At 56.9% G+C, this 27797-nt stretch overlaps 1 protein-coding gene across 8 annotated transcripts in view; it reads right to left on the reverse strand.

Moving 5' to 3' along the window:
- Window positions 1–4287: 4287 nt before the first annotated feature.
- Window positions 4288–27797, reverse strand: part of ATP2A3 (ATPase sarcoplasmic/endoplasmic reticulum Ca2+ transporting 3) — a 34281-nt gene continuing 10771 nt past the window's right edge. For 3 of the 8 annotated variants that reach the window (XM_042255530.1, XM_060394815.1, XM_042255532.2), the window contains exons 4-21: window positions 26034–26138; window positions 25712–25850; window positions 25374–25454; window positions 25014–25099; window positions 22779–23243; window positions 21873–21961; window positions 21598–21700; window positions 20396–20527; window positions 19870–19995; window positions 18200–18418; window positions 17698–18033; window positions 15907–16127; window positions 14774–14976; window positions 14111–14196; window positions 9668–9801; window positions 9168–9285; window positions 8533–8650; window positions 5685–6776 (exon numbers count right to left, since the gene is read on the reverse strand). In XM_042255530.1, coding sequence (XP_042111464.1) covers window positions 6646–6776; window positions 8533–8650; window positions 9168–9285; window positions 9668–9801; window positions 14111–14196; window positions 14774–14976; window positions 15907–16127; window positions 17698–18033; window positions 18200–18418; window positions 19870–19995; window positions 20396–20527; window positions 21598–21700; window positions 21873–21961; window positions 22779–23243; window positions 25014–25099; window positions 25374–25454; window positions 25712–25850; window positions 26034–26138 — 2892 coding nt within the window. In that variant the 3' untranslated portion in view covers window positions 5685–6645. The other 5 variants (XM_012185512.4, XM_027975118.2, XM_012185514.4 and 2 more) reach the window with 5 other exon arrangements.

The following is a 27797-nucleotide window of genomic DNA, read 5'->3' on the forward strand; positions in this document are numbered from 1 at the left end:
CTGGCCCCCCAACCAGGCCAATCACCCCCATTAAATAGACTTATCTTGTGCAGAGCACCCACCAGTCTCAGGCTCAACTCTTGTCCAGTGATGCTACCTGCAAGAGGGCCTGGCGAGTCCACTTCCTGGGCTTTTCTAGGAAAATCCAGAGATGCTGGGAGGCAGAGCTGTGGTAGCCACATCCCTTTGGCTTGATCTTGACCTCAGACAAAAGGATCTGTCCTCTTCCCAGCTGACCTCATGGCCCTTGGACTAGCAGGCCCTGGACATGAATTGCTTGCGATGGGAGGTGGGGTGCTGGATGCTGACACTGAGTCTGAACCATTTCAGGAGGGTTGCTGGGACTGGATGAGGGGGTGTGGTGGGGGAAAGGAAGGGAGCAGAGAGGAAGATGAGAAAGGAAGGAGGAAAGGATGAGGGATGGAGGAAGGGAGGGAGGAAGGGAAGTCAGGCAGAAGTTCTCCCATCTGCGTCTGTGCCTTTCACACCCTCACATGTCTGCCCCCTCCTCCTCCATCTCTTTCTCCCAGAAGGAGCCAGGCTTGCTGACAGACAGATGGACCCAGGGACAAACCGGCTTGCCTGGAGCACACACATGAGCTCCTGTTACAGTCTTGGTTCTGACCCTGACCCTCAGAAAACAGGACACCTGGAGAACGGTCTCATTTGGGGATGTTATCATAACCCCCCAAACAAAAAGAAATAAAAGAAGTTCTATTTCTTTCCCCAAATTCCTTTCCTTGCAAATAACTCTGCAGAGTAAGACAGGCAGCTGATAGAGTCAACATCCCTTCACCGGTTCTAAAATGCATCTTTCCATGGGCTGTGCTTTCCTAACCTTAGCCCCAGCTTCAGCATCCCCAGGGACAGATATCCGTGTTTGTTCTAGACATCTTGGGGCGTGAGGGAAGCCTGGAATGCTGTGGGCTTTTCTTTATAGCAGCCTTAGTTGGAGAATCACCATTTTACAGGTAAGGCCACAGAGGCTCTGGAAGTTGAGTGCCACTGTCACACAGCGACTAGCTCCCATGTCTGCTGGTGGCCAGGAAGGAGGTTCCCCAAAGTCTGAGATCTTGGCCCAGAGCCCACCCCAAGACTCCAGCCCTCGAGAGCCGCCAGACCTGCCTTATAAGCCCAAAGGCCGAATGGCCGGCTCGGGCACTGGGCCGGGCCTTGTAGGGAGAGAAGGCATTGCTGCCAAGCGCTCGGCCCCAGGATAGCCTCGCCTGCCTGGCTAAATTTAGCGGCTCTGTGAGCATGGAGGGGCCTGTGTGCCTGTCCTGGAGGCCAGCCCAGGCCCTCAAGGGGGTCGCAAAGTCTCCAAAGACTCTTCTTGGCCATTCAGCGTCCCAAGGTTGCAGAGGCCACACCACCGCCCGAAGAGGAGTTCAGCCGAAGCTCCCCAGACCATCTGGGCCAGCCTCAGTGTCCCAGGGACTCACCTGGTACCTCAGCCTCTCAGACACCGGCTGGAACAGGGCCCTGGGCTGGTCTGTCTGGACTGTCTGGGGGACATGAAGGGAGAGCAGGCATCCATGCGGAGGCCACAGCAGGGGTCCCCAGGCTGGCATCTCCCCACTGCCTGGACCTTGCATGGCTTCTCTGGCCTCTTCTGTTCCCAACTATGGGCCATGATCTGGCTGGAGCCCCCCTGCCTGAGTGTCTGGGGCATCACAGCCCCCTGGTTCTCCTCCATGCTTGGGGGTCATTCCCCCTTGGCCCTCAGCCTCTTCCTGCCACTGGAACGTGGGGCGATTTGGGGCTGGCCTGGGCCCTTGCACTGCACGCTTAGCAGGCACACACCCAGAGGTCCACCTCCTGCTGATGCTGAAGATGCTACACCCACAGCAGCCACATACCCACCGCCCCCTCTGGCCCCCACTCTTTCTTCTAAATCAAACTGCATTAGGGTGTAAATTTGTTGTTGTCGTTCAGTAGCTGGGTCGTGTCCGGCTCTTTGTGATCCCATGGACTGCAGCCAGACACTCCTCTGTCCATGGGATTTTCCAGGCAAGAATACTGGAGGGGATTGCCATGCCCTCCTCCAGGGGATCTTCCCGACCCAGGGATGGAAACCAGGTCTCCTACATTGCAGGTGGATTCTTTACCATCTGAGCTACCTTACATGCAATCACACATACCCATTTTAGTTACACAGTTTGATGAATCTTGATAAATGCCTGCAATGCCCCCCCACCCCCACCCCAATCCATCACTCATGAACCTTCCTCCTGCCCCTTTGCTGTCAATCTTCTCCGGCTCCCAGCCGGGCTCTGTTGCTCTGTTACTAGATTTGTTTTGCCTTTTCTGGAATTTCACAGAGCTGGAATCGCTCAGTATGGGCTCCTTTTTGGTTCTGATTTCTTTTCCTCAGCACCAGGGTTTTCAGCGTCATGCATTCTGTTGCATAGATGGATGCACTGATTTTTATTGCTGGTGGGGGGGTGGTGTTGCCGTTCGACTGTATGGACACACCACAGTTTGTTTATCCTTCCCCCGTCCATGGATGTCTGGGTTGTTTTAGTTTGGGGCCACAGAGAATACAGCTGCTGTGGACCCTTGGGTTCAGGTCTTTGTGTGGACACGTCCTCATTTTCTGTGTTTGCTCTTCCACTTCTCCCAACGCAGCCCCAGTGGGCCTCCCTCCCAGATGTGGGGTGTAGTGGGGGGGCACAGAAGCACAAAATCCTGGCCTCTGGAGGGAGCAGCAGGAAGGCCACGGCATTTTGGTGGCTGCCGTCCCTGATCCAGAATGAAGTGTGCCGGGGCTTTCCCCGGAATTCCCTCCCGGGCCCGCGCCCGTGAGGTAGGAAGCCTCTGTTTACCTTGGCCGCCCTGTCTCGGCCCATCAGGCTCCATGCCGTGTGCTGGACAAGGCTGGACTTGGGCAGGCCTGAGGGGCAGGGACGGAGGCAATGCAGGCTTGGGCACGCGCCCCAGAGGCTGCCAGGAGCCCTGGAGCTCGCCTGTGTCCTGAGCAGACCCCCAGGCCCATCATAGGGCCACTCACTGCCTGTCTGTCAAGATGAGGGCCAGTCAGATGATCAAGCCAGAGTGAGCCATGCCTGGCCCATCTCGTGGAGCTGGTTGAGGACGCCCGAGATGAGGTGTGTGTAAAGGCTGTGTTCTGAGATGGACCTTGTACAAGGGGGAAACCTCCTTTTCATTCCCAGGTCCTGCGGTAAGCTGTATGCCAAACCCTGTCCCCCAAATTAAACCTGGCAGCTCCTAAGGGCGGCTACAGCCTGCTCTGGTCATGGCCAGCTTCCTGGATGCCCCATCTGTGCCTTGCACGGGGCCCTCTTGCTCAGAGGAGACCTGCATGTGTGGCTTATTGCTCTGCAGCCACTGCTAAGAAATTCTTTGAGACTTCCCTGGCAGTCCAGTGGTTAAGACTTCACCTTCCAATGAGCAAGGTGTGGGTTTGATCCCTGGTCAGGGAGCTAAGGTCCACATGCCTCAGGGCCAGAAAACCAAAACATGCAAAACAGAAGCAATGATGGGGCAAACGCAACAAAGACTTTAGATACGCTCCACATCAAAAAAAGGAAGAGAAATTCCTAATCTTCGAACAAGAGGCTCCACGTTTTCACTCTGCACTGAGGCCCACTGGTTATGGAGCTGGCCCCACCTCTGGCCCTGTGGGCAGGGCCCAGGCCCCTTCCCAGGGCAGTGAGTCCTCCCTTCAGAGGGGAAAACGAGGGAGGCAGGGGACCCTGGCTCTTCCCTTCCCAGAGTCCCTGGTCCCAGAGGGCAGGGCCGTCTGGGCGAGTCAGGAGTTCATGACAAGCAGCCTCATGAGGCCCCTGGACAGTGTGCACCTCAGGAAGCCCTGGGGGGATGCATTCGAGTGGGGCTGGTAAGGACCAGAGATGGATGGCACCTGGGGGAGGGACAGGACCCATGGAATAGCCAGGGCTGGGGTCCCCTCTGCAGGGAACACGGGACCCCTGATATTCAGGCTCCAGGCCCAGCCCTGCTTCCCATGGACCCCTCCCAGCCTTGTTTCCCCATGAATCACGTGTAAAGGCCTTTGATCACATGCACAAACTGTCAAGCACAGTGCACCTGCGGAGAAGGCAGTCATGTCAGAGACTTGACTCCAGAAGTCAGGGTCTCCCCTGCCTCTCATCTGACGAGATCATCTCTGGCTGGGGGCATGGGAGCCCCAGATCTTGCTCATGGATCCTGGGGGAGGGGGACGAAGGGGTGGGAGCCCCCAAAGGAAGCATGGAGTGGGCAGAGGGGGGCCCGCTCCCCAGCAAACACAATAATGACCCTCACGGCCCCAGACACTCGACCTTTATTTTTCTACCAGACTGCAGGTCAGCAGGTGGGTACAGGCCCCTGCCCCTCCTCTCAGCCTTCCTCCCCTACAAAGACATGGAGACTCTGGGTTCTCTCACTTTCAAGAGAAGGGAGGGCAAAGGCTAGGGGGAGGGGCCGCTGAATGTTGAGCCCATCCGTCTGCAAGGCAGGCTGAAGGGGCTTCTGATTCCAGGGACCAGGATGGGACGTGGATCTTGATTTACATATAAAAGAATCACTCTGTACTCTCTCGAGGAGGGGCAAGGACGCAGTCATTGCTCACAGCTTCTGTGCTGAGCTAGTCTTTGCCGGAGGGGCAAGAGATGAGTGCAGAGAAACATGTGTCCCTCGAACGCTCTCTTCCCTCCACGGAGGTGATCCAGGTGCTCACGGGTCCCTCCAGCAAGGACAGAGGGAGGGAATGTGCCCTTGATAACTCGCCATTCTTAGTGACAGACACCCTTCTGGCTCATGGGTGTGCGGGCGGCAGGGGCAGAGACTAAGGCCAAGGGTCACCCGGCCATGCAGAGGTGGGGATGGCTGAGCCCTGGGCTGGGTGGCAGGGCAGTGTTCAGCGACCCCAAGGAGGTCTCAGGTCTCAGGCGGCAGGAGCACAGAAGGCAACTCCATCCTCTGCTTGGCAGGGCAGGCAACGCAGAGATGGCATGTTTCGTTTGCTTGGAACAGAGAACCCTGAGTCTGCAGCTGAGGCGGGTAGGCTGGCCATTTCCCAGGAAAGGGGGATCCCTGCTCAGCCCCCCTCCCCCACTCCTGTGTCCCTCTCTGTAAGTCTTCAACTCCCTGCATGGATAAACAGAAACAGGCTCAAGCCCTCGTGAGTCGATTCCAAGGAAGCGGAGTGGAATGGAGGGGGCTGTCTGTCCTCGCTGTGCAAGGCTGGGTCCGGATGTCCCCTCTTCACCCTGGGGCCAACCAGGCCCCAGACCAGGCACTCACTAAGAGTGAGATCAGAGTGGTTCCCAGAACTCCATCAGTGTAGACACGCCCGCGGGTCGCTAAGGGCATGCCCCGCCTCAAAGCAGGGGAAGCGCTCAGAGTGTGAGTGTGCGTGCTTGTGGATCCAGGGAGGAGGGCTCTGGGCCAGCTCCAGCCTCTGGGCAGGCCCCTCGCAGGCTGCAGATCCTGGACTAGAGCCCGGAGACCTGAATCACAGAGCCCCCAGGCAGGCGGGAGTGGGGACGGAGACCCCAGGCCAGGCCTGGTGGTGAGCCCAGTGAGCAAGCAGGCGAGTGTGCAGGCGGGTGGGGGGTGGGAGCGGCGGAGGCGAACAACGCTTGGGCAACCGTCACTCTGAGGTACATGCTGGAGACTCCACTCTGCTCCCCGCACTCACTTCTGGCCCTTGTCTTCTGGAAGAAAACCCGAGAGCGTGTGAAGACGTAAGTGCGGGAGCGCACATCCAGGCTGGCTCCCTCAGGCCCCTTCCAGCCTCGTTTTCTCCAGGGAGAGCCCCACTCTGCCACAGCATCTCTCAGTCGGCCCCCAGCCCTGCTCCATCCCTCTAGATATCCTGGGGCTTCCGTCACCCCACGTATTCCATCAACACCCCCAGAGCATCCGATGTATCTTCTCTTGGTTTCTAGTTTGGTGAACCACCACCCACCAGGAGGAGGTCCGGGAACCAAGGCCACGCTGACGCCTCACCCATCTCTTGTCCTCTGCTGCCTCAAGGCTTCTCACCAACACCCTCCTGCCCCTAGCATCATGCTGCAGACTCAGCCCGCCACTCCCTTCCATGACTCCCTAACTGCCATCAGAATAAACCCCAGGCCCACCTCGCATCTTGAGCCCTCCCAGATCGGTCCATACTCAATCTCTCCAGGCCTCCTGCCCCCCTCAGCAAGGCCCACAGGCCTCCGCCTGACAGATACTCAGCCACACCTGGGCACAGCCAGGAGATGGGGCAAGGGGACACCCCTCAACCCCCCGGGGCTGACCCAGCACCCACAGTCCTCTGCAGGGCACACTCCTCATAAATCATGGGGAAGTCACGAGCATCAGTCCTCTGCAAAACTTCCCTAAAAGGCCATCAGGCTGGCTTGGGAACATAACAGGGTCTCTCGTCTCACCCCTGCCCTGGATGCCTTTAGGAGACCCAAGGGACTGCGGCCCTTGGGGCAGAGCTGTCTGGGCTGCCAGCAGGCACACTCCACCCCATCTCTTTGATGTGGGCATAGATGCCCAGCCTGCAGGCCCCACACCACTCCTGACAGCTGAGCATCACACTCACAAGCCAAGCCTCACCAGGACCACAGTCAACATCTCAGGTTATTGGTGGAGGTGGAGGCATTGCCTGGGACCAGCTCACCCTGGGCCTCAGTGTCTCCCCTCCCAGACCAGCTCTACAGGCCCCAGCAGCCTCCCTACCTCTAGCCTCGCACGCCATCGGCCCTCCATGGGGATCCCAGTTCTTCCTATGCCTCCGCCCTTCTGTGGCTTCCACTTCCCTGAGGACAATGTCCAGGGTCCTCACCTTGGTAACCGAGGCCCCGGGCCCATTCTGGCCTCGCCCCTGCACCCTGCACCCTGAGCCCCAGCCCCACTAAAGAGCCCAGCTCCTTCTCTGCCAAGTTCAATCCTCCCCTTTCAAACCTCTGCTCAAACCCTACCTTGTCCCCAGCCTGGCAAGGATGCTCCCTCCCCTGTCCCATCCTGCTAGGGGCCCGCTCCTTTCCCCAACCCGGCCAAATCCTCCATCACCCAGCAACCAGCACTGGAACAGAGGCTTCTCCCCTTGGCTGAGAAATATCCTCACTTGGGAGTTTTCTCGAGAAAATGTGCGGAATCTCTTGGCCAAAGAAAGTCTTGAAGACATGAAGCTGTCTAAGCTGCCCGTACCCCCAGGAGGCACGACTGTGGAGGTGAGCAAGTGTGGCCAAGGTCAAGCCTTCTGGGTGGACCACCCCCCGACTCCGCGCTCCAGCCAGAGTTGGGGGTCCCGAAGATAGAATTTCAGATGACAGAGCCGGCTCCTCCTTCACCTCCCCTGGAGCGTCCAGCGTGCTCAGTCGTGCCCGACTCTTTGCGACCCTATGGACTATAGCCCGCCAGGCCCCTCGGTCCATGGGACTCTCAAGTGTTCGGTGGGGGGGCAGAAAGAACCCGGCAGCAGGCACAACGCTGTGTCCGGCTCCCCTCCCCGCACCCGTGGGCTGGAGCCTTGCTTTGGCTCCCACTCGCACCAGCTCCACTTTCCGCCTTTGGCTGAGCCCTCCTTTTCCTCCACCATGTCTGGTCACCCTGTGGACACACCTGGGGTGGGCCAGCTTCTCCAGAGAGTGGAGGCTGACTTGTTTTGGCCTTTTGAATAAGACAAAATATTTGCAGTACCCAGGAGGGCTGGCCAGCATGGGAGATGGGGGCTGATTGATTGCCTTGGCCCCTGTGGAATGCCAGACACGTGATCTGTTTATAGCCCCCCACCCCCACCCCAGGCATCCCCTCCTTGGCCTGGGGTACATTCCTGCCAGAGGTGGCCCTTAAGGACCCACCCAGCTGCTCCAGCACAGGACTGGGTCATCTCTGGGCCTAATGTGGGTCAGCAGCCTGGCCACAGACCCAACACCTTGGCTCAAAGTCCCAGGAAGAGGGAGTTTCTCACCCCTGCTTCCTCCCTCTCTGGGCAGTTCAGAGAGTGAGAACGATCCCACCTCCCTGCCCTGGGAGGTTCAGAGCTCCCTGCTCTTTGAGCCCCTGGCAGAGGCGGGTAGAGATGGACAGCATGCCCCAGCCCACCCCTCCGCACACCGCCCCCCACCCTGCCCTTTTGCCCTCCATTCCCAAGGTAAGGCAGACCCAGAGATGGGAACTCAGAAAATGCCCCTTTCACCCACCACAAGGTGGTGCCAATGAGGCCGAGCCAGCGTGGTCTGGGGTCCCAAAGGAGGCAGTCAGCGGCTGCCCAGTCTGTGTCTGGGAGGCTGTCCTGAGAGTGCCTACATTGCGACAGGCTCAGCTCAGAGAAGTCAGAGGGGAAGACCCAGAGGAGGACACAGCAGGCCGGGCTGGGCAGGGCTGGCAGTGAGCGAGGAGAGCGAGGTGGCCCAGCCCTGAGCGGTGCTCCCGTCAGCCGCCCAGTGAGCCCAGGGGCCCGGCCCCTGCAGTGCAAGACCCTGCCAACACCCACTGCAGACTGGGGGCAGAGGCAGGCAGGGAGGCGGGCTGGAGGCGAGCAGGTAGGGATGGTCTGGGGCCTCCACTCACCATCCACGTGCTTCCGGGACAGGTACTTGAGAGCCTCGTCGAGAAGGATGACAGGCAGAGACATCTGGAGCACCGCCACCCACTGGCGCCCATTCAGTGGGGTCACTTGGAAGATGAGCTGAGATGGGGGCGTCTTAGTTAAAGGAAGGAGTGCCCAGAGCCCCCCACACCCACCGCTTCACACACCCCTGGCTACCAGGGACTCCTCACAAGCAGGTCTAAGACGTGCCCCCGTCCCGCCTCCAGATCTGTGTCCCCTCAGTCCCCTCTGCCCCTGGCGTCCTCCCCCGCCCTCCCCGCAGGACCAAGTCCTGTCCCGGTGGGAAGTGGAGGGATGCTGCACTGGCAAAGGGCATAGTCTTTCCTCCTGCCCCAGCCTTGGGGGACCTCTTTTTTCTTCTATTTTTTTCTCCTGTTCTGTTCCCCAAGTCTGGGGGGATGTCCTGAAGTGGGGGACACATCTGGCTGACCAGGGTCCAGCTCCATGAGGTCATGGAGCACCATCAACCTCTCCCCCATCACAGCCACCAGGCAGTTTCACAAAGAGGCCCCAGAAAGGCCCAGCCTCAGAGGGGAATTAGGGCCCTGTGACCCCAGGAGCCGCAGGAGGGGAGCAGCGCTGGGCAGCAACTCACAGGCAGGGGCGGCACAAGCAGAATGAGGAAGTGCAGGGCCATAGACATGGCCACGGCCGCCAGCAGCCAGGGGTTCAGCCAGGGCGGCATCCGCAGCAGTGACTGGTTCTCCGACACGCTGTGGAGGGCACACGGGGCACTCACCTCAAGCCAGGATGCGGGCAGGACCCACTCATCACCCACCCATCACCCAAGTGAGGTGCAGGGAGGAGCTGGTCTGAGTTTGAGCATCCTCCTTTAAGATCTGGATCACTTCTGGGAATGCAGCCAGGAGGGGTGTGTGGCTCTTGCCCCCAGGGGCCAGTCCTGGGGCTCGGACCCCCTTTCTCTGACCCTCAGACCTAATCCTGGTGCTTCTATTTCCTCAGACCTCAACCATGTCTCCCTTGATTGCCCGGATCCCAATTCTAGCCCCCACTGGATCTCAGAACCCTCCTCTGGACCCTTCTGACCCTCAGCCCCCATCCCAGTCCCCGTTTCAGGCCCCCCTGCCAGCCCACCTGTTCAGGGCATTGCACATCTCAATGGTCACCAGCACAGACAAGGCCATGGTCGTGGGGAAGCGTGATTCAAAGACCTCGCAGTCAATGCCAGCAAAGAGCGGGTTGTCCTCGGAGCACTTCAGGAAGTTCCTCTGGGGGCACCCAGGTGAGATGGGGTGCAGGCAGAAAGAAGAGTGGCGGGACCAGGGCATGGGAAGCCTCACCGCCCCCCTCACCCTCAGCTTACATCTGAGGACACCGTACAGCCAGTGCTGCTGTGGAGAGGGCCCAGGGAGGGGTGCTCGCTCACCCAGGATGGGGACAGAGGGGCTGCACTGTGCCAGGGGGAAGGGCAAGATGTTCTGCGGTGGGGTTGTGCTGAGCAAAGGGAAGAGCAGCTGGTATGAGGCTGGGGAGGACGGCAGGGGGCCCTGGAATCAGGGGGTGAGGGCCTGAGTATCAGAGGTGCAGGGGTTGGGGGAGGCAGTGATTAAGTGAAGCCACCAAATGAGCTGGGCTTCCTGGGTGGCTGAGAGAGTAAAGAATCTGCCTGCAATGCAGGAGACCTGGGTTCCATTCCTGGGTTGGGAAGATCCCCTGGAGAAGGAAATGACAACCTACTCCAGTATTCTTGCCTGGAAAATCCCATGGACAGAGGAGCCTGGCAGGCTACAGTCCATGGGGTCGCAAAGAGCCAGACATGACTGAGTGACTAACGCCAAACAAGTAAATGCATGTGAAAATCGATCAGCAAAATTATACTTGAATAGAATTCACCTTTGGCTGGTAGAAGATGAGGCTGTGAGTGTGCGTGCTAAGTCGATTCAGTCATGTCCAACTCTTTGCAACGCGACCCTATGGACTGTAGGAGCCAGGCTCCTCTGTCCTTGGGATTCTCCAGGCAAGGATACTGGAGTGGGTTGCCATGCCCTCCTCCAGGGGATCTTCCTGACCCGGGGATCAAACGCAAGTCTCAGGTCTCCTGCACTGGCAGGCAGGTTCTTGACCACAAGTGCCGCCTTGAAAGCCCAGAAGATGAGGCCACTGGGGCCCCAGTCATGATTATTAAATAAGATTCCATTCACACCTCTCTTGATTTCTGCCACTGAAATCGAGCTCTACCAGACCTGCCCTTCGCTCACGACAAGGCCTAACACATGCACGGTCAGGTGCAGGCTTGCTACACAGCTTCTCCACAATGAACAAGGAGCTCTCAGGACTCAGTAAGGGAGGTGGCGCTTGCCCCTGTGGCCCCAGGGGAGTATTCTTCCTGCCCCTGAACCTTGCTCTCAGAAGCCGCTGTAACAAGATGCTGAACTGAGGCCACTCGTGAGAACTTCCGTCTCATTCTCTTCCGCACCACGGGGATCGACAGGGACATTACACAGCTCTGTTCTCCAGCATCTGGCCCCTGGAATCTCCTCTGAAACAGTGATCCTTTTAAGATTAAAGTTTAGAAATGAGGGCCACATGCTGCGAAAATAAGCCTCAAAGAGAAATCTGTAAAAGCATTGGCAGCCTGACCTCCTGCCCAGGAAATCCATCCCTCATTCCCCACATGGCATAAACGTGGGTACAGCGACTCCGTCAGCCTGAAGGGACTGCTGGTTCTTTCCTCTCTCATGCACGATGCAAAATGATAAAAGACTATGGCTTGGCTAGACTTCTCTCTTGACAAAGAGATGGAGAGGAAATTTCTCCAAAAAAAACTGAGCTCCAGTATTTGGGACAAGTGCACAGTTTTATTTGGCACTGATCAGAGGGCAGAGAAAATGTCCTAAACTTTGAAACCACCCAGCTGACCAAGAGGACAAATGTTCTTTCGAGTTGTGTCACCACCGTCAGGCCTCACCTCCAGATCTTAGCAGTAAGGACCTTCCTCAAACGTGTACGTGCAAATGCCATGCACACACCTCCCATTTGGGCACATGTGTGGTTGCATCCCTATGCCCGTGCACAGGGAAGACAACGAGCATAGGATCACGTGGAGGTGTTTCAATAGGTTAACATCCCGGGACTTCCCTGCTGGCACAGTGGGTAAGAATCTGCCTGCCAATGCAGGGGACACAGGTTCGATCCCTGGAAGATTCCAACTGCCACAGAGCAACTAAGTCCTGCACGACTGAATTCCACGTGCCCTAGAGCCTGTGCTCTGCAAAAGGAGAAGCCAAGACAATGAGAAGCCCATGCATCGCAATGAAGAGTAACCCCTGCTCACTGCAACGAGGGAAAGCCCACGCACACCAACGAAGCCCCATCACAGCCATACAAAAACAGAAACACCCTGCCCAGCTCCGGCCTTCTGGGTTTCAGCAGAGAGCACCTGCACTGCGCCTGGGTGGTGGGCTGCAGTGCGGCCTCCTGCACTGTTTGCTAGAAGGGGCTCAGGGGCTGGAACTTCTGCCTCACAGCTTCATCGTGAGCACCCCTCCCCTGGGGGTGGCAGGCCTGTTTCTTTGGGTGAAGCTACTGTTCTCCCTACTCCTTCCCTTGGCCTCCCTGGCTATTTCCCATTCGCCTTCACCTGGGAGCCTCCCTCTGGGTTTCATTAACATTTACATAGCTCTTGCCACGTGCCAAGTGTTGGTTTAGGCACTTGATAGCCCCATGAGGCAGGGTCTATTACCCAGTTTATATGGGTGGAGAAGTGAACAGAGAGGTTAAGTAGCCTGTTCCAAATCACACAGCTCGTGTGTGATAGAACCAGGGTGTGAACCTGGGCAGCCGGGATCCAGGATCTACTCTCCTGACTTTATTCAGCATTCCTCCAGGAATGCTAGCGGGGCTCCGGGCACCTCTCCTGAAATTCCAACACCTGCAGCTGAGAGTTCTACTTTAGGTCTAAGTCTTGACCACCTCTGAGTTCCACAGCCTCCTGCCTTTTCTCTGCGGAAGCATGGCTCACTGTACAGTGTGACCGCCCATTTCCCTGGCTCTCTCCCCCACCAGACGGGACACTCTCTGCAGATACTCTGCCATTTCAGTCACCGCCATTGCTCTAGCAGTTTGTGCCTGGCACAGTCAGTGCCTAACAGCTGCTTTTCGCCCAAGTGGATAAATGAGAAATGGAATGACCCCAGGACAGTTGGGAAGGCGGCCCCAGGGGGACTGAGGATGGACTGGTGGTGGGTGTAGGATGTGTGTCTAGCAGGACTCCAGGGGTCTGGCGTGGTGGCCAGGGAGAAGGTGGAACTGAGATGCACATGGAAGAAGAGGGAACTGTTTGCAAAAAGGCAACTGATTTTGACTTCGGACTTGGTGAGTGCACTGGGACCATGGGATATCCCATAGGAGGTATGCAGCTGGCTGTATGGGACTGCTCAGAAGGTTGACATGGGGGGAGGTCCCTGGGGATTTGGGGTTCATAGCCCAAAGGATGGTGATAGTGATGGGACAGGAGGAAGGCTGTAGCAGGACGGTCAGCACACCCCCACTCTCCACCTGCTGCCCCCACAGGAGCTGCAGGGGCAGGTGTCTGATCCATCCGCCGAGGGCTGGGGGCCACCAGCCTTTGGGATAGGGGTCTGGGCCCAGGCTCTGCACTGCAGCCAGGAGGGGAGCCCCATGTGCTTGAGGGCTCGTGGGAGAAAGAAAGCACCCCCAGCTGCCTCCACCTAGCTGTGAACCCGGGAAAGAGCCCTCACACTGCCCCCGGCAGTGGGGAAGACTGCGTTTCCCTGACACACCCAAGACGGACACAGGAAGTCGGGGTCCCTCTCTTGAGCTCTTCTGTCTACCAGAAAATAGAAAGGCAAGCACACCAGCAGAAGGAAAGTCTACATCCAGGCAGCTCTCTCCTTTAAACCAGAAACCCACCACTGGCCTGGCCAGAATTGCTGCAACGGTTCTTTCAAGCAAAGGAGATGCTTTAGCTGCTCAGACAGAGGGACAGATGGACAGACAGCAGTTGAGGTCAGGATGGAGGTGGCGTCTCCTTGCTTGCTTCCAGAGCTGGGTGAACTAAGCCAGGCCTGTGGTGTGCGCCTGCCGGCCAGGGGACTTCAAGAGGTCAATGGTTTCTTTCCCCAAGAGACAGGTTGGCTATAAAAGCCTGGCAGATTCCTTCCCTCCACTATTGATCACTTCAGTCTGACCCTCTGCCAAAAGTTCCACCATTTAGGTGCTCCGATCACTGAGCCCTCAATGTTTGGGAAGTTTCCCAATAGAGGTAAGGCTTCTGGGCAGTGAAGCCCTGAGGCCCTCTGTAACTGAATGACAGGGGGAGCGAGCAGCATCTTCTCTGGCTCGGGGGCTGTGCTCCTGTCTCTAGGCTTCTGGCGGCTTCCGAGCTTGTTTCCTTAAGTGGTGGGTGTCTACAGGTGTGCAGGGGTGGGGAGGAGCAGCCACTGGCCACCCGTGGGGTTCTGGATGCCCTCTATTCCGGAACTCCAACAACAACATGGGCTGTGAGTTCTACCTCTCAGACGACCTCAGTGGGCTTCCTGGCCATCCCTTGCTTACCAGCTGGTAGAAGGTGACCTGCGGTCCCTCGGCATCATACAGGAACCACCAGGTGGCAGCAGCCACTGTGGCCAGGCCGACGTACACTGCGGGGAGGGCAGGAAGAAGCTGGCTATAGGGGACGCCTGTGGTTTTCTGGCATCTGCTTCCCTTTCCCCATAATTTGCTGAGTCGCTCTCCCTTTCGCATGCAGCACCTCCCTCAGGGTCAGCAGTGGCCCTGAGGGGCAGTCAGCATCTGCTCCATCCCTGGCCACAGTGATTGGCAAGGAGATAGGCAGAGACACAACATGGGTGGAGAACAGGCCTGAGAACTTCATCCTGCTTCTACAGGAGTCCTAGGATAAGACTCTTTCTTCTGCTTTATTTGGGATTGTAATGGGGCAAGTCTGAGGGCTGGAGCTTTGGCAGCCATCCTGCCATCCCAAGGGGCACCCGATTAAGAATGAAGCTCAGGCCGAGCTAAAATATGACAATGACAATCTGAGGGCTGGATCCAAACGTGCCTGAAGCACACCTCGTCTTCTTAGTTACAGGAGTCCACATATAGCTTCTCTTGACATAAGCCCGGCTGAGTCATATTGGTCAGGAGTTTGTAAGTATAACTGATACAAGGGTCTTAGGAAACTCCAGGAACCCCTGTGAAAGCTGGGGCCCCACTCACCTCCAATAGCCAGATATCGGAAGAAGAGCCAGCCACTGATGAGGGCCTCTCGAGGGTTTCGGGGTCGCTTCTCCATAATGTCCAGGTCTGGTGGGTTGAAGCCCAGGGCTGTGGCAGGCAGGCCATCTGTCACCAGGTTCACCCAGAGCAGCTGCACAGGGATCAGGGCTTCCGGCAGGCCCAGAATTGCTGTGAGGAAGATGCTGGAACCAGAGTCGTGGGCTTGAGCCCCAGCAAATGGAAGGTTCAGGGGCTACTCACACCCAGGCCCGGGAGCGCCCCCACTGTCTCTGCAGCAGCCCTGCCCCATTTTGCTAGTTCTGATGTGTGTGCACGAGTGAGAAGTGGGTGCATACACTCTGGTCACACTGGGACACCCCTGAACCCCCAGTCCCAGCTCTGGGGCCTGGATAGACCCGCCCTTTAGGCCTCTCCAATTGAGGACAGGAAACAAGTTCTCTTTAGGACACACACAGACACACACATGTGGACAGTGCACACCTGAGCAGATACACATTTGTTCACAGGTGTGTGCAAAAAACCTAGTGGAGGACACACAATCCCACAAAACACAAGCAAACATCTACACGCTTGCCCTGACGTGCACGGATGCAGAATTCTTATACGGCCAGGCAAACGTGCACTTGCCATTCACCACAGGCGTCACTCACACGTGAACCTAAGTGTGTACGCGATTACATGCGAGCACAAATCCTCGGTGCTTGTACTCATGCCCAAAGATGAACAGGAAGTCACATGCACACGTGTACACACGCCTCTCACTCAGGCACACACCCTATGTGCACACACATGAACATATTACTGCCCAAAGGTGAGGTGAGTTCTCCCATCTCGCAGGACTCTGAAAGTGGGAAGAAGGTCATGGCTGGAGGGATGCCAGGGGATTTCTCCAGCACCACCCTGGGGACTAAGGTACATCAGGGGTTCTGGAGAATGATGGGGTGTCCCCGTTCCTGCCCACCCTGAGGTGAGACTCTGGAAGGTCCCAGTCTTCCAGGGAAGGACATGGGTCCCATCATCCCTGCAGCCCCATCCCAGAACCAGGCATTCTCCCTGTCCTGGGGATCCACAGCTGGTCCAGAGGGCTGGGAGGACGGAACACAGGGCCTCACCAGACAACCTCGCCGACGTTGGAGGAGATGAGGTACCGGATGAATTGCTTCATGTTGCTGTAGATGGCCCGGCCCTCCTCTACCGCAGCCACGATGGAGGCAAAGTTGTCGTCTGAGAGTACCATCTCCGCCGCTGACTTGGCCACGGCTGTGCCAGAGCCCATGGCAATGCCGATCTCTGCTTTCTTCAGGGCTGGGGCATCGTTCACCCCGTCTCCTGTCTGAGGGCCAGGTTAGGGGGTTTCACACCTGAGGAACTTCCCTGACACCTGCCTGACTCCCCTCCCTCAGCCTGTCACCAAGGTTAGGGCTTGTCCCCGAGGAAGCAGACAGCTGAATGGAACCAACGGTGAGGTCATGAGCCTAGAAATTGATCTGGGGCTGAGGCTAAGGACAGGGCAGGGAGTGCAGACAAGGACAAAATTGAGAAGAAGATCAAGTTGAAGGTCAGAGAAGATGGTGAGGTGAGGACGGGAAGAAGGTAAGTCAACATTGAGGGCAAGGATGAAATCAAGGTGGGATGTGGGGTAGAAAATGAGACTTAGGTTAAGGACAAAGTTAAGGTCAAGTCAGGAATGAGGTGAAGGTCATGGCCCAGGTCAAGGGTCAGTTAGGGGTTGTAGTTAAGGGGAAGGTTGGAGCCCAAGGTGAAAGACAAGGTCAAGAATGGACTCATGTTCATGATAAAAAAATTAGATTAAGGGAGAGATCAAGTCCAGGCTATGGACCCTGTCAGGAATGATGTCATGGTAGAAGTTAGAGTTGATGTCAAGGTCAAGGTTGAAGGCCAGATCAAAGTGAGGTCAGCATAAAGTAATAGACTGTTGGGGGGCAGTCAATGTCAGGGATCAGATCAGGGTCCAGGTGAAGACTGGAACCCGTATCAAGGTTGAATTGAGTAAAGGATCAGTTTAAGGTGTTTAAGGTTGAGGTCAGGGACCAAATCAGTGTGAAGGTCAAAAATTAGGGCCAAGAACAAGTTTACAGTTGTGGTCAAGTCAAGGTTGGTGCCCAGCTCACTATCAGGTCAACGTAAAGGACTGGGATAGGCTGGAGGTCAAGATTATAAACTGAGGTCAAGAGCGGGGAGTGAGATCGAGGTTAACAATAAGATCAGTGTTGACGAAGAGGTCAGCAATCAAGAATGAGACAGAGCAAAAACTGAGACCAAACCAAGTGTTCATCCAGAGGGGAAGGGATGAAGAGACTGGTATTATGCGGTGCAATGCCACTGAACAATACGCAAAAAATGATGGTGCTGAATCCCTCAACAACACGGATAAACCTCAAAGGAAAAAAGCCAGACACAAACAGCAAATGCTGTATGATCCCACTCATGTGAAAATCCAAGAGAGGCAAAATAATCCATGATGCCAAAAGAAAAAAAAAAATCAGAGCAGAGATTGCGAGCTGTGGCCTGATGGAGAAGGTGTGTAAAGGAACCTCATGGGTTGACGGTAAAGTTCCCTCTCCTGCGTGAGGGCAAAGTGCACTGATGTCTACAGCTGAGTCTGAAATGCATTAAGAAAGATGGGTTAAAAGTGGGTAGATGGACAGGTATGTGATAAAGCAAATACACCTATGCTATTTATAGACTCTAGATTGCATTCACTATAAAAATCATTTCAATTTCTCTTTGTGCTTGAAATTTTTTGAAATAAGATGTTGGGAAAAATAAGAATGACGCAGAGGCAGGGGTTGGCCAGTTGCTCTTTCTAAGCCCTGTGGTTAGTGCTTCCCACCATACCCCAGGCCGCCACCTCCCCCCAGGCTCCCAGCTTGTGGCCTCACCATGGCGGTGATCTCATTAAAGGACTGCAGGTTTTCCACAATGAGGGACTTGTGGGCGGGCTCCACCCGGGCGAAGCAGCGGGCCGTGCGGCAGGCATGGCGCTGCTGCTCAGGGCTGAGGTCATCGAATTCGCGGCCTGTGTAGGCCTTGCCCGCCACGTCCTCTGTGTCCTCGAAGATGCCAAGCCGGCGGCAGATGGCCACAGCCGTGCCTTTGTTGTCCCCTGTGATCATGACCACACGGATGCCTGCCCGGTGGCAGCGTGCGATGCAGGCAGCCACCTCGGGCCTCGGAGGGTCCAGCATGCCCACGCAGCCCACGAAGGTCAGGTCCGTCTGTAGGGAGGGGGCAGATGCCAGCAGGGCCTGGACTCATCCTCAACCTGCCACCTGCCCAGCGCTACAGGCGGACACATGGGCCCAGGGCCCCAACACCCACCTCCTACTGCACACCCACCTCATATTACAGGTGGACACACAGCCTTGGGGTCCCAGCACCCACCTCGTACTGCACAAACTTGCTGCAGTCATCCAGCTGCATGTCCTCCTTCCTCGGGGGCTTGTCCCGGGTGGCCAGTGCCAAGCAGCGCAGCGTGTCCAAACCTGAGCCCCAATCCTTGACCTTGGCCAGGATCTGCTCCCTGGAGGTGGTGTCCAGGGGTACCGTGCGGCTCCCCACACGGACTGAGCTGCAGCGCTCAATCACACTCTCAGGAGCCCCCTGCAGGAATGGGACAGGGGAGGAGACAACTCGGTCAGTCGGGACCCCTCCCCTCCCTCCTGCTTAGCTGTGAGTTGAGGCCTGGATCTCGGGTAAGTTAGGTCACCCAAGGGGACACACAATAAGGGACGCAACAGAGTCCATCTTTAAGAAGGTTGGTGCAGGAACCAAGCGGGCCCCACTGTGAGAGAGCCCAAAGGGTACGGGGGGCTGACATAGAGTGTGATGCAGTGTGAAGCCCCCAGCAGGACATCCCCCCACCCCAGCAATTAGCCTGCAGCTGAGAAGGCCTGACGCAGCGTTTTGCGGGACAGGGTGGGAATGGCACCCTCCTGCAGACTCCGCTGCTCTGCCAGGCTCGTGCTTCCACGATTCCAATTCTGTAGGGTGCTCTGCATCGGGAAGTGGACTGAGCCCTGCTGGGGGACCAGAAACAGGGCCCAGCTGAGCATGTGGGGGATGTGGCTCTGGAGGGTGGTCGTGGGATGCCAGGCTTCTCACTGGCCTTGGGGTCGCACCCTGGACCTCGTCCCAGGCCTGGAAAGAACCTCTGAATCCTCCACCAGTGCCTCCTCCCTCTCCCCAAAAGGTACCCCAAACACTAGGGGGGTTTTGTTTGTTTTCTGTGGCCGAGCCACAGGGCATGCGGGATCCTAGCTCCTCGACCAGGGATGGAACCTGAACCTCCTGCAGTGAAAATGAGGAGTCTCAACCACTGGAATGTCAGGTAAGTCCCTTGATACATATACATACATACATACATACATACAATATATACACACACGCACGTGTGTGAATATACATATATATGTGTACACATATGGTCAAACACTAGGTATTTTAAGAAGCCCAAACTCCCAATACAGAAGCTTTTTGTTTTAAAACAGGTTAAAACCCCCCACTACAGGTTTTAAAGCAGATTTTAAAGATTTTGCTTTAATCTGACTCCTACTTCAGATTCAAAATCAGTGACAGGAAGGACTATGGACGAGAGTCTGGATGGAGCTGTTTCCTTTCCTCCTTAGGACTGTTTCCAAGACACAAAGCACCAAGTGTGGACACCAACCACTTCAACAGTCCCCATCAGAAGCAAAAGGGCTCCTGAGACAGTCTAGCCTGACCCGCTATTCAGACGGGGACCCAAGGCCCACGTGGGAGCACGGTGGCCCCGAGGTCATACGGCAAGGCTGTGCCTCTCAGATCAGACCTGGGACCACAGGGAGGGGCAGGCCTCAGCATCTGGCCCGGGTTTTACCTGCCCAACACCGGGTCCCCCTCCCAGTTCCCCGTGGCAGGCTGACCACCCTCACTCTGGAAGCATCCCTTTGCCAAGGGTCTCCCACCTCCCCCAGTGTCCCACGGCTGCAGGCTCTGGCTCGTCAGAGGACTGGAGAGCAGGCCCCTGGGGACTCCAGGTGTGCAGAGGCCCCAGGCTGGTCGGGCAGGCCCACCTTCACAAACATTTTGCTGCCCTGGGATGCCGGGCCAGGGCGGGTGGGCGTGCAGTACACTGACATGGACTTCCGGTCTCGGGAGAACTCCAGGGTGAATTCCTTCTGCATCAGCTGCTTGATGACCTGCGGGGCCCAGGCAGGTCAAGGCGTGAGGGGCAGGGCCAGCGATCCCGGCTGCTTCCTCGCCAGCTGCTCGACCCTGTGAAGAGCCTCTTGCTCCCTAAACGGTGGTGAATATATTCTCCTCTAACCCCGACATTCAAGGCCTCCATCTCCCTCTCCAGCCCCAGAAATGCCCCAAAGTTGCCATTTCCTGACGAGGCTGGGTAATTTCTGACTCCAAGTCCTTGCCCACACTCAGCTGTTCCTCTCTTTTCTCCCTAGACCAGTCTTACTAGGTAGGCATCTGAGGTCCTTTCTCCTCCCAGAAGCCTCCCAGGACTTCCTTCCCCTCTCTCCCTTCTCCCGATGCCCCAGAAGCCCCAGCCACACAGACTGTGGTCAAGCCCCCCATGCTGCTCACCGCGTTGCAGGCGCCCGCTCGCTCCACCTGGGAGAGAGCCTGCAGGTCCGTGTCAAAAACATTCATCTTCTCCACCAGGCACGTCAGGGCCGTCTCCGTGGCCTCTCCCACCTTCTCATACACACCCTTGGTCTAGGGGGGCCCAGGTACAGGGAGTGAGGGTCGGGGCGGCGCCCGGTCCCACCTCCCACTCACTCCCTGACCCCTGGAGCTCCCAGGCGCTGCTGCTTTCCTCCCTCTTCTCTCCCTGAGGCCTCCTATGCCCCTGCCCCCACCACTCTTCATGGGCTCACAACAGCCAGTGCCCCCCCAGGTCACTGCCACCTCCCTCTTGAGCTCCACGCCCACTCATGCAGTTGCTGCCTGTTGGACTTGATCCCCTCCCGGCCCTCAGCCTACCTCCATCTTTCTGTATGTGAAACTCCAGTGACTGTCCCAGCCAGAATGGCAGCTAGAGGCTACCTGAGCTCCTCCCTCTTTCACCTAACCGGTCACCAAGTCCCAGGATTTTGGCTCCAAACTCTCCCCAACCCATGCTTACTCCCCTCTTCCTGAAGCCCCAGCCAGGACTCAGCGGACACTTCTCGGGCCCCGATGGCCACACAGGGCTCCCTGGCCCTGGTCGTGCCCAGTCTGTTCTGTCCTCCACACTGAGACCTAGGTGATCTGCGAATGCCGATCTGACCATATCACTCCCCTGCTCTACACCCTTTGCTGTCTGTCTGCTGCCCTCAGCTGGGCATCAGAGTGACTTGGTCTGGCTAAGCGCCCCCACTCAGGGGCAAAGAGCCTCCCATGTGCACCATCCTCCTGCTCCAGCCACAAGGAAGAGCCACAAGGAAGAGTTCACTGCCTAGATCACATCAGGTTATAGCGGCCTGTGGGCTGTTTCTGGGCTGTGCCTTTTGCTTTAAACACTTCCTAGTGATTGTCCCCTAAACCTCTTCTCCCAGGCATCCCTGCCCTTTCTACCTTTTACATTACAGTCCCCCACAGCCCAGGAGCCCCAGAGCAAGGTTCTAAAGCCAAACTGAGGAAGAAGGAGAGGCAGTGTGGAGTGGACGGGGATGGCAGTGCTCCTGGGGTGTGGCACTCCCAAGGGTCAGGGATTTCCAATCCTGGGAGCTTGGATACTCTGGGAGAAAGGTCTGTTCTGAGCGCCTGGATACTAGGGAAGTCACTGAAAGTGGGTAGGGGCCCACCTCGTTGTAGTCCAGTGCTGAATCATTGCACAGGGCACAGATGGTCGCCAGCTCCACCAGCCCATCAAACTGCCCGCAGCGCACTTGCCGCTCTCCCTGACGCCTGTGGAGCCAGAGCGGTCAGAACCGGGTTCTTGGCCCCGGCCCTGGGCGATGCCCAGTATCTTGGCTGCGCCCCCAGGAGGCCTCGCCAATGACAACTCTCAACAGTTGTCCTACGTAGCCCCGCCCACCCGTAAACCCGCCCGCCTGTGCCCCTTCGCCCGAGCACTCACACTTCGCCCTCCGGGGCATACGTGGTGCCCGAGATGGTGAACTCGTGCAAACGGCAGGTACCCGCTCCGGCCTCGGCTACCACGAACATCTGGGGGGCACAGGTGTGTTCATGTGTTTTTCAAACCCTTGTTTCAGAATCCCTAGTAGGACTGTTCAAATGAAGTCCTACTAGGGATTCTAGCAGGTCACGCAAGCTGGTGCCCCCACCCCTGTGGCAGCCTGTGGTGCACTTCTGTTGGGGAATAAGGTCTCAGACACAGGGCGTGGGTTTCCAGGGCTTTACGGGAGCAGGGGTGGGAGAGGGGGCCTGGGAGAATGGGAAACCCACAGCCTTCAGCATCACCCCACCCACTCCTCTACCCCAGAGACCTGCTGGAGTCTCAGCCAGACTCCCTGGAGCACGTGGGCAGCAGCCCAGGATCTGGGATCGAGTGCCAAGGAGTGAATAATTCCTGCCTGGGCCCTTCCCAGGTCACTGGAGCTGGTGTATCGGGTGACAGGCACTGACCACAGAGTGTCACAGTGGAGCAGGATTAAAACCTGGGTCCAGGCCTGGCTTGGCTCAGATGCTCAGGCTGTACTTGACCCTCCCCTATTTCCTTTATGGTCACCTGGCAGGCTTTGCACACCCAGACTTCAGATGAGGAAACTGATGTTCACAGATGGCCTGCGAGGCCTGCCAGGACCCCACATGTCCAAATGATGCATGTCCAGCCAGGCTTTGCTGCTCTGCCCCAGGAAAACCATGGGACTGGTTTTCTCCACGTCACTTAGTGCTCTGCTTCCCACCATGGGACAGCACACATATTCTCTCCTCCATCTCTGGAGTCGGGCAGTGGCCCAGAGAGGTAGCCCAGCCTGCCGAGCAGCACACAGCAACACCCAAGCTGGCTGCAGCCACTCACCCGGCAGACCGACATCTGATTGGTGGTGAGCGTGCCCGTCTTGTCCGAGCAGATGACCGAGGTGCAGCCCAGGGTCTCCACAGAGGGCAGACTCCTCACAATGGCGTTCTTGCGGGCCATGCGCCGCGTGCCCAGTGCTAGGCAAGTAGTGATGACAGCCGGGAGGCCCTCGGGGATGGCAGCCACAGCCAGGGCCACAGCGATCTTGAAGTAGTAGACAGCACCTCGAAGCCAGGAGCCGCCATGGGCGGGATCGGCAAAGTGACCGATGTTAATGACCCACACGGCCATGCAGATCACGGAGATGGCGTGAGACAGCTGCTGCCCAAACTCGTCCAGCTTCTGCTGCAAGGGTGTCCGCTCTGGCTCCACGGCAGCCATCTGACTGCGGATCTTACCCAGCTCGGTGTGCAGGCCTGTGGCCACTGCCACACCCACCGCCTTGCCCGATGCAATGTTGGTGCCCTGGCCGAGGGAGGGATAAGCAAAGGGGCTGGTTGGCACCTCAGCAGGGAACCAGGACCCCTGACCCCTTCAGGCTGGGGTTAGGGCTCGCTTCCCGCTCCTTGGCTTTCTCTTTCTCCATGTCACTTAGGCTCCCAGACAGACGCAGCTATGTAGTCTCGAGTTATGACTGTCATCGCCTTGACAGTGTCAGCTCTGTGAAGGCAGGGACTTGGTTTGGTGCCACATTCCCAGTGCCAGCATGGGGTCTGGCACAGAGGCAGCAACAGCTGATATTGACAGCACAGCACAGCACCAACCCATTAAAATGAGGATCATACACAACCAAAACAGCCACAGAGGGGTGCTGCTGTGATCTCAGGTAAACAGTTTTAAACAGCATTTACTGAAGAATTGAGAAAATCCGAGCTTAAGTACATCCATTCCCAAGGCCCCAGTAAGATTCCCCAAGCCCTGATGCAAGGGCTGGCCAGCATGAGCCTCCGTGTCCTCTCCTGTAAAATGGTCCAGTAGAGCCAAGAGAAACAGCTGTTAAGGGGAGGCTCGTAACTCATCCCCTTCAGATGGGCGCCCTGTGCCAAGGCTGGAGAGGTGGGTGCTGGCAGCTTCAGTATCTCTTCTGCCCTGAGCCATGCAGCTCCTGCCCCCACATACAGGCCCCTCTGCTAAGGAAGGGCTTCCCAGGTGGGACTAGTGGTAAAGAATCTGCTTGCAATGCAGAAGACCCAGGTTTGACTCCTGGATGAGACAGATCCCCTGGAAGAGGAAATGGCACCCCACTTCAGTATTCTTGCCTGGGAAATCCCATGGACAGAAGAGCCTGGTGGGCTACAGTCCAGGGGGTCGCAAAGAGTTGGGCATGACTAAGCGACTAAATACGCGTGCACTGCCAGGGAAATGACCTGCAGTTAGCCAGAGCGCCCTCCTTAGAAGTTTCTTGTGACGGCTGCTGATGCCTGAGCATGCCCCTTGGTGTCCCCTCCCCACCCAAAGCAGCTTATCCAAGGCTTCCGGTCACCTTGGCGAGGCGCTCCCCTCAAGCAGAGCTGCAGGTGAATATCACTTTCTCCCTTTCTGTTCACTTCTGGGGACACTTTATAACTTAGCACCCAGGGCCACTGCCAATTGGCTTGACCACTCTTTGTGGCCTCTGTGCTTGGCTTCAGGCTGTTACTAGGCAGACCATGAGCATCACTGTTTAGGTCTCTCTGGGGCCACGGGGGCTGATCCCTTCCCCCAGAGCTGAACCCCATCACTCTCCCTGAGCAGACACTCTCCCTGGTGTCTTGTCTTAGGGATCAGTTTTCTTATCTGAGAAACACATGGTTCCTGACATCCTCCACCATTCTGGCAATGCTCGTCTCTCTAGAGGATTCTGTTGAATGACTATACACAAGCTCTGCCCCTCTCCAGCTTCAAGCGGAATAAGCCTAGCAGGTAGGAGAAAAACTCTGGGGTCAGATGGCCAAGTCCACATCCCAGCTCTGCCGCTCACTGGCTGTGTGACCTTGGGAAATTTACTTAACTTCTCAGTGCCTATTTCCTTGCTGGAAAATGCAGACAAGTATACTTATTTCAAAGGCGATCCAAGCATAAAATAAATTAATACAGGTAAAGGTCTTAGAACAGGGCCAAGCACACAGCCTCCACTAAACACAACTATTATTATTACTAGAAATTTTCACGTATTCTCAATGATTGTGAGGTTCTTTCCCATAGGGCTTTAGCTGATTCATCTAAATGCTATTATTTTTATTATAAGGCACTTACAGAAAACAGCATGTTCTTCTTGTCCTGGTTGACAGCTCTGGGGTCTGGGATGGCATCTGTGTGCTTGGTCACAGACACAGATTCACCTGGATGTAGAATCAGAAATGAGAAGCCCGGAACTTCCCTGGTGGTCCAGTGACTGAGACTCCGCACTCCCCTTTGCAGGGTGCCTGGGTTCAGTCCCTGGTTGGGGTACTAGATCCCACGTGCCGCAAGTAAAGATCAAAATCACAACTAAGACCCACTGTAGACAAATACATACATACATACATACATACATACATACATACATACATATTTTTAAAAAGAAACAAGAAGCCCCGTGTGAAGTCCTCCCATCCCCTGGCCTCTGGGCCTCACCGGTCAGGATGGACTGGTCCACTCTCAGCGTGGTTGACTTGATGTCAATGAGACGGAGGTCGGCGGGCACTTTGTCTCCCACTGTGGAGGGAGAACGGCTTGGCTGAGTGTGGCTCTGGGCACCCCTTCCCAAGAAAGCCAGCAGAGCTCCCAGAAGCCAAGGCCAGGGCTGGCAGGCAGGGCTGAGCTGTCCCCTGGCTTACAGTCCCCTTATTCATCCGATGGGGGTCTGGCTAAAGAGCTGTAGAGGGATCCAACAGCCCCCCTCTACAACGTACAGTCAGAAAAAGAAGCGTGGGCTCATTAGCGTCTCATGATGCAAGAACACCCCGAAGCACCTGCCACTTCCACGATGTCTCCAGGGACGATGTCCCGGGCACGGATGCGCTGCACACCCTTTCGGTCTGCGCGGATCACCTTGCCCATCTCAGGCTCGTACTCCTTGAGGGCCTCGATGGCACTCTCCGCGTTGCGTTCCTGCAGAGGCAGGAAGGCTATCCATCTCTGCTGGCCCTAGCAGGCCACCCCCTTGGAAGGACACCCCGTGGGGCCTGGGATGGGTCTGCAAGCAGAAGGACCTGCAGGGTTCTGGGACCAGGTGAAGGTGACACCTAGCAGCTGGGAGGCCCCAGGATGCAGCCGCAGCCCCGAGTCTCCCACCTGCCACACGCCCACGACCGCATTGGCCACAAGGATCAGCATGATGACCAGGGGCTCCACGAAGGCTGTCGCGGTCTCCTCGCCCTCCTCAAACCAGGCCAGGACCTGTCGGGGTCAGAGCTGGTGAGTGGCAGCCGCGGGCCAGGGTCTACCCGCCATTTCCTGTGTGCTCTGGGTCCGTCTACTCCCGATTGGGAGGAAGTCCCTCTGGGGAGCCCTGGATTTGGAGGGGTCTGCTCTCAGAAGGCCTTGGCTTGGTGACTACTCCCTCCAGGTAGTGACCGCCACAGCCCACGTCCCACCCCACCCACTCTCAGGGTCGTGGGGCCACTGGTGGCTTGACTGTGGTTCTCCAAGTGTGGGGCCCAGAACAGCAGCAGCAGCACCTGGGAACCTGTTAGAAATGCAAATTCCTGGGGTCCATCCCAGACCTGCTGAGTCAGAAACTGGGGTGGACCCCAGCAGTCTGTGTTTGAAGCCGCCCAGGTGATCCTGTTACAATCTCAGGTTCATGGCCCTCTGCTCAGAGAACCATGGTCAGAGGGCCAGCCAGAGCCCAGGCCTGGAGGTGGGAGACCTGGTTCCAGTCTGCTCCCACCTCCTGGCCCAAGTGGGTACTTGTCATCCTCTCCAGGCCTCTGCGTGTCCATCTGTTCTGAGGAGGGGGTAACAGAACCCTTTTGGCTTGGCTGTATTGGGCACCGGCCTGGATAGACTTTTCCAGGAGTCCTCAATTTCCAAAGGACAGTGAGTGGCCAGGATGGTCAGACTTAGCTGGCTGGGCCCCTGCCGGCTGGAGGGCAGGGCTGGGAGCAGGAGTCACAACCACCCTCTGGATTCCATTCCCTGCATGACCCTTGGTCTCTGCTGCTCAGCCCCCAGTGCCCCTCTCCCCACCGCTCCACCCTGGGCCCACGGCCCTGTGGGTCCAGAAGGAGTCGAGGCTGAGGACATGGCGGGCGGCAATGGGGAGCAGCAGCCAGGAGGCAGCTGCAGGAGGCTGAGGTCTGAAGTCTCTCTGAGGAGCCATGGAAGGTACTGCATGCGCTCTCAGCCCAGGGATTCGCCTCCCAGGGACATTTGGCAATATCCGTAGACTCGACTGTCACAACCATGGGGTGCTAATGGCATCTGGTGGGCAGAGGCCAGGGATGCTGCTGAACACTCTACAGTATACAGGACGGTCCCTGCCTCAGAGAATCGTCTGGTCTAAGAAGCCAACGGTGTTGATGCTGAGAAACCCTGCACTAAGGCAGGGAGGGGTGGGGTCAGATGTGCTTTTGTAAGCTCACTGAAAATCAGGGTGGAAGAGGGGCTGGAGGGGACAGATGAGAGCTGGGAGTTCACTGTGGGGGCTGCAAGGGTTTGGGCAAGTGCATGGGGTGGCCGAAGAATTGATGCTTTCAAACTGTGGTGCTACAGAAGACTCTTGAGAGTCCCTTGTACTGCAAGGAGATCAAACCAGTTAATCCTAAAGGGAATCAACCCTGAATATTCACTGGAAGCTGAAGCTGAAGCAGCTTCAGCTACTATTCACAACCTCCAATATTTTGGCCACCTGATATGAAGAGCCGACTCATTGGAAAAGACTCTGATGCTGGGAAAGATTGAGGGCAGGAGGAGAACGGGGTGACAGAGGATGAGATGGTTGGATGGCGTCACCAACTCAATGGACATGAATTTGAGCAAACTGGGAGATATTATTGAAGGACAGTGGAGCCTGGCATGCTGCAGTTCATGGGGTCATGAAGAGTCAGACACGAC

Source organism: Ovis aries, chromosome 11 (assembly GCF_016772045.2).
Source record: "Ovis aries strain OAR_USU_Benz2616 breed Rambouillet chromosome 11, ARS-UI_Ramb_v3.0, whole genome shotgun sequence".
Taxonomy (NCBI): domain Eukaryota; kingdom Metazoa; phylum Chordata; class Mammalia; order Artiodactyla; family Bovidae; genus Ovis; species Ovis aries.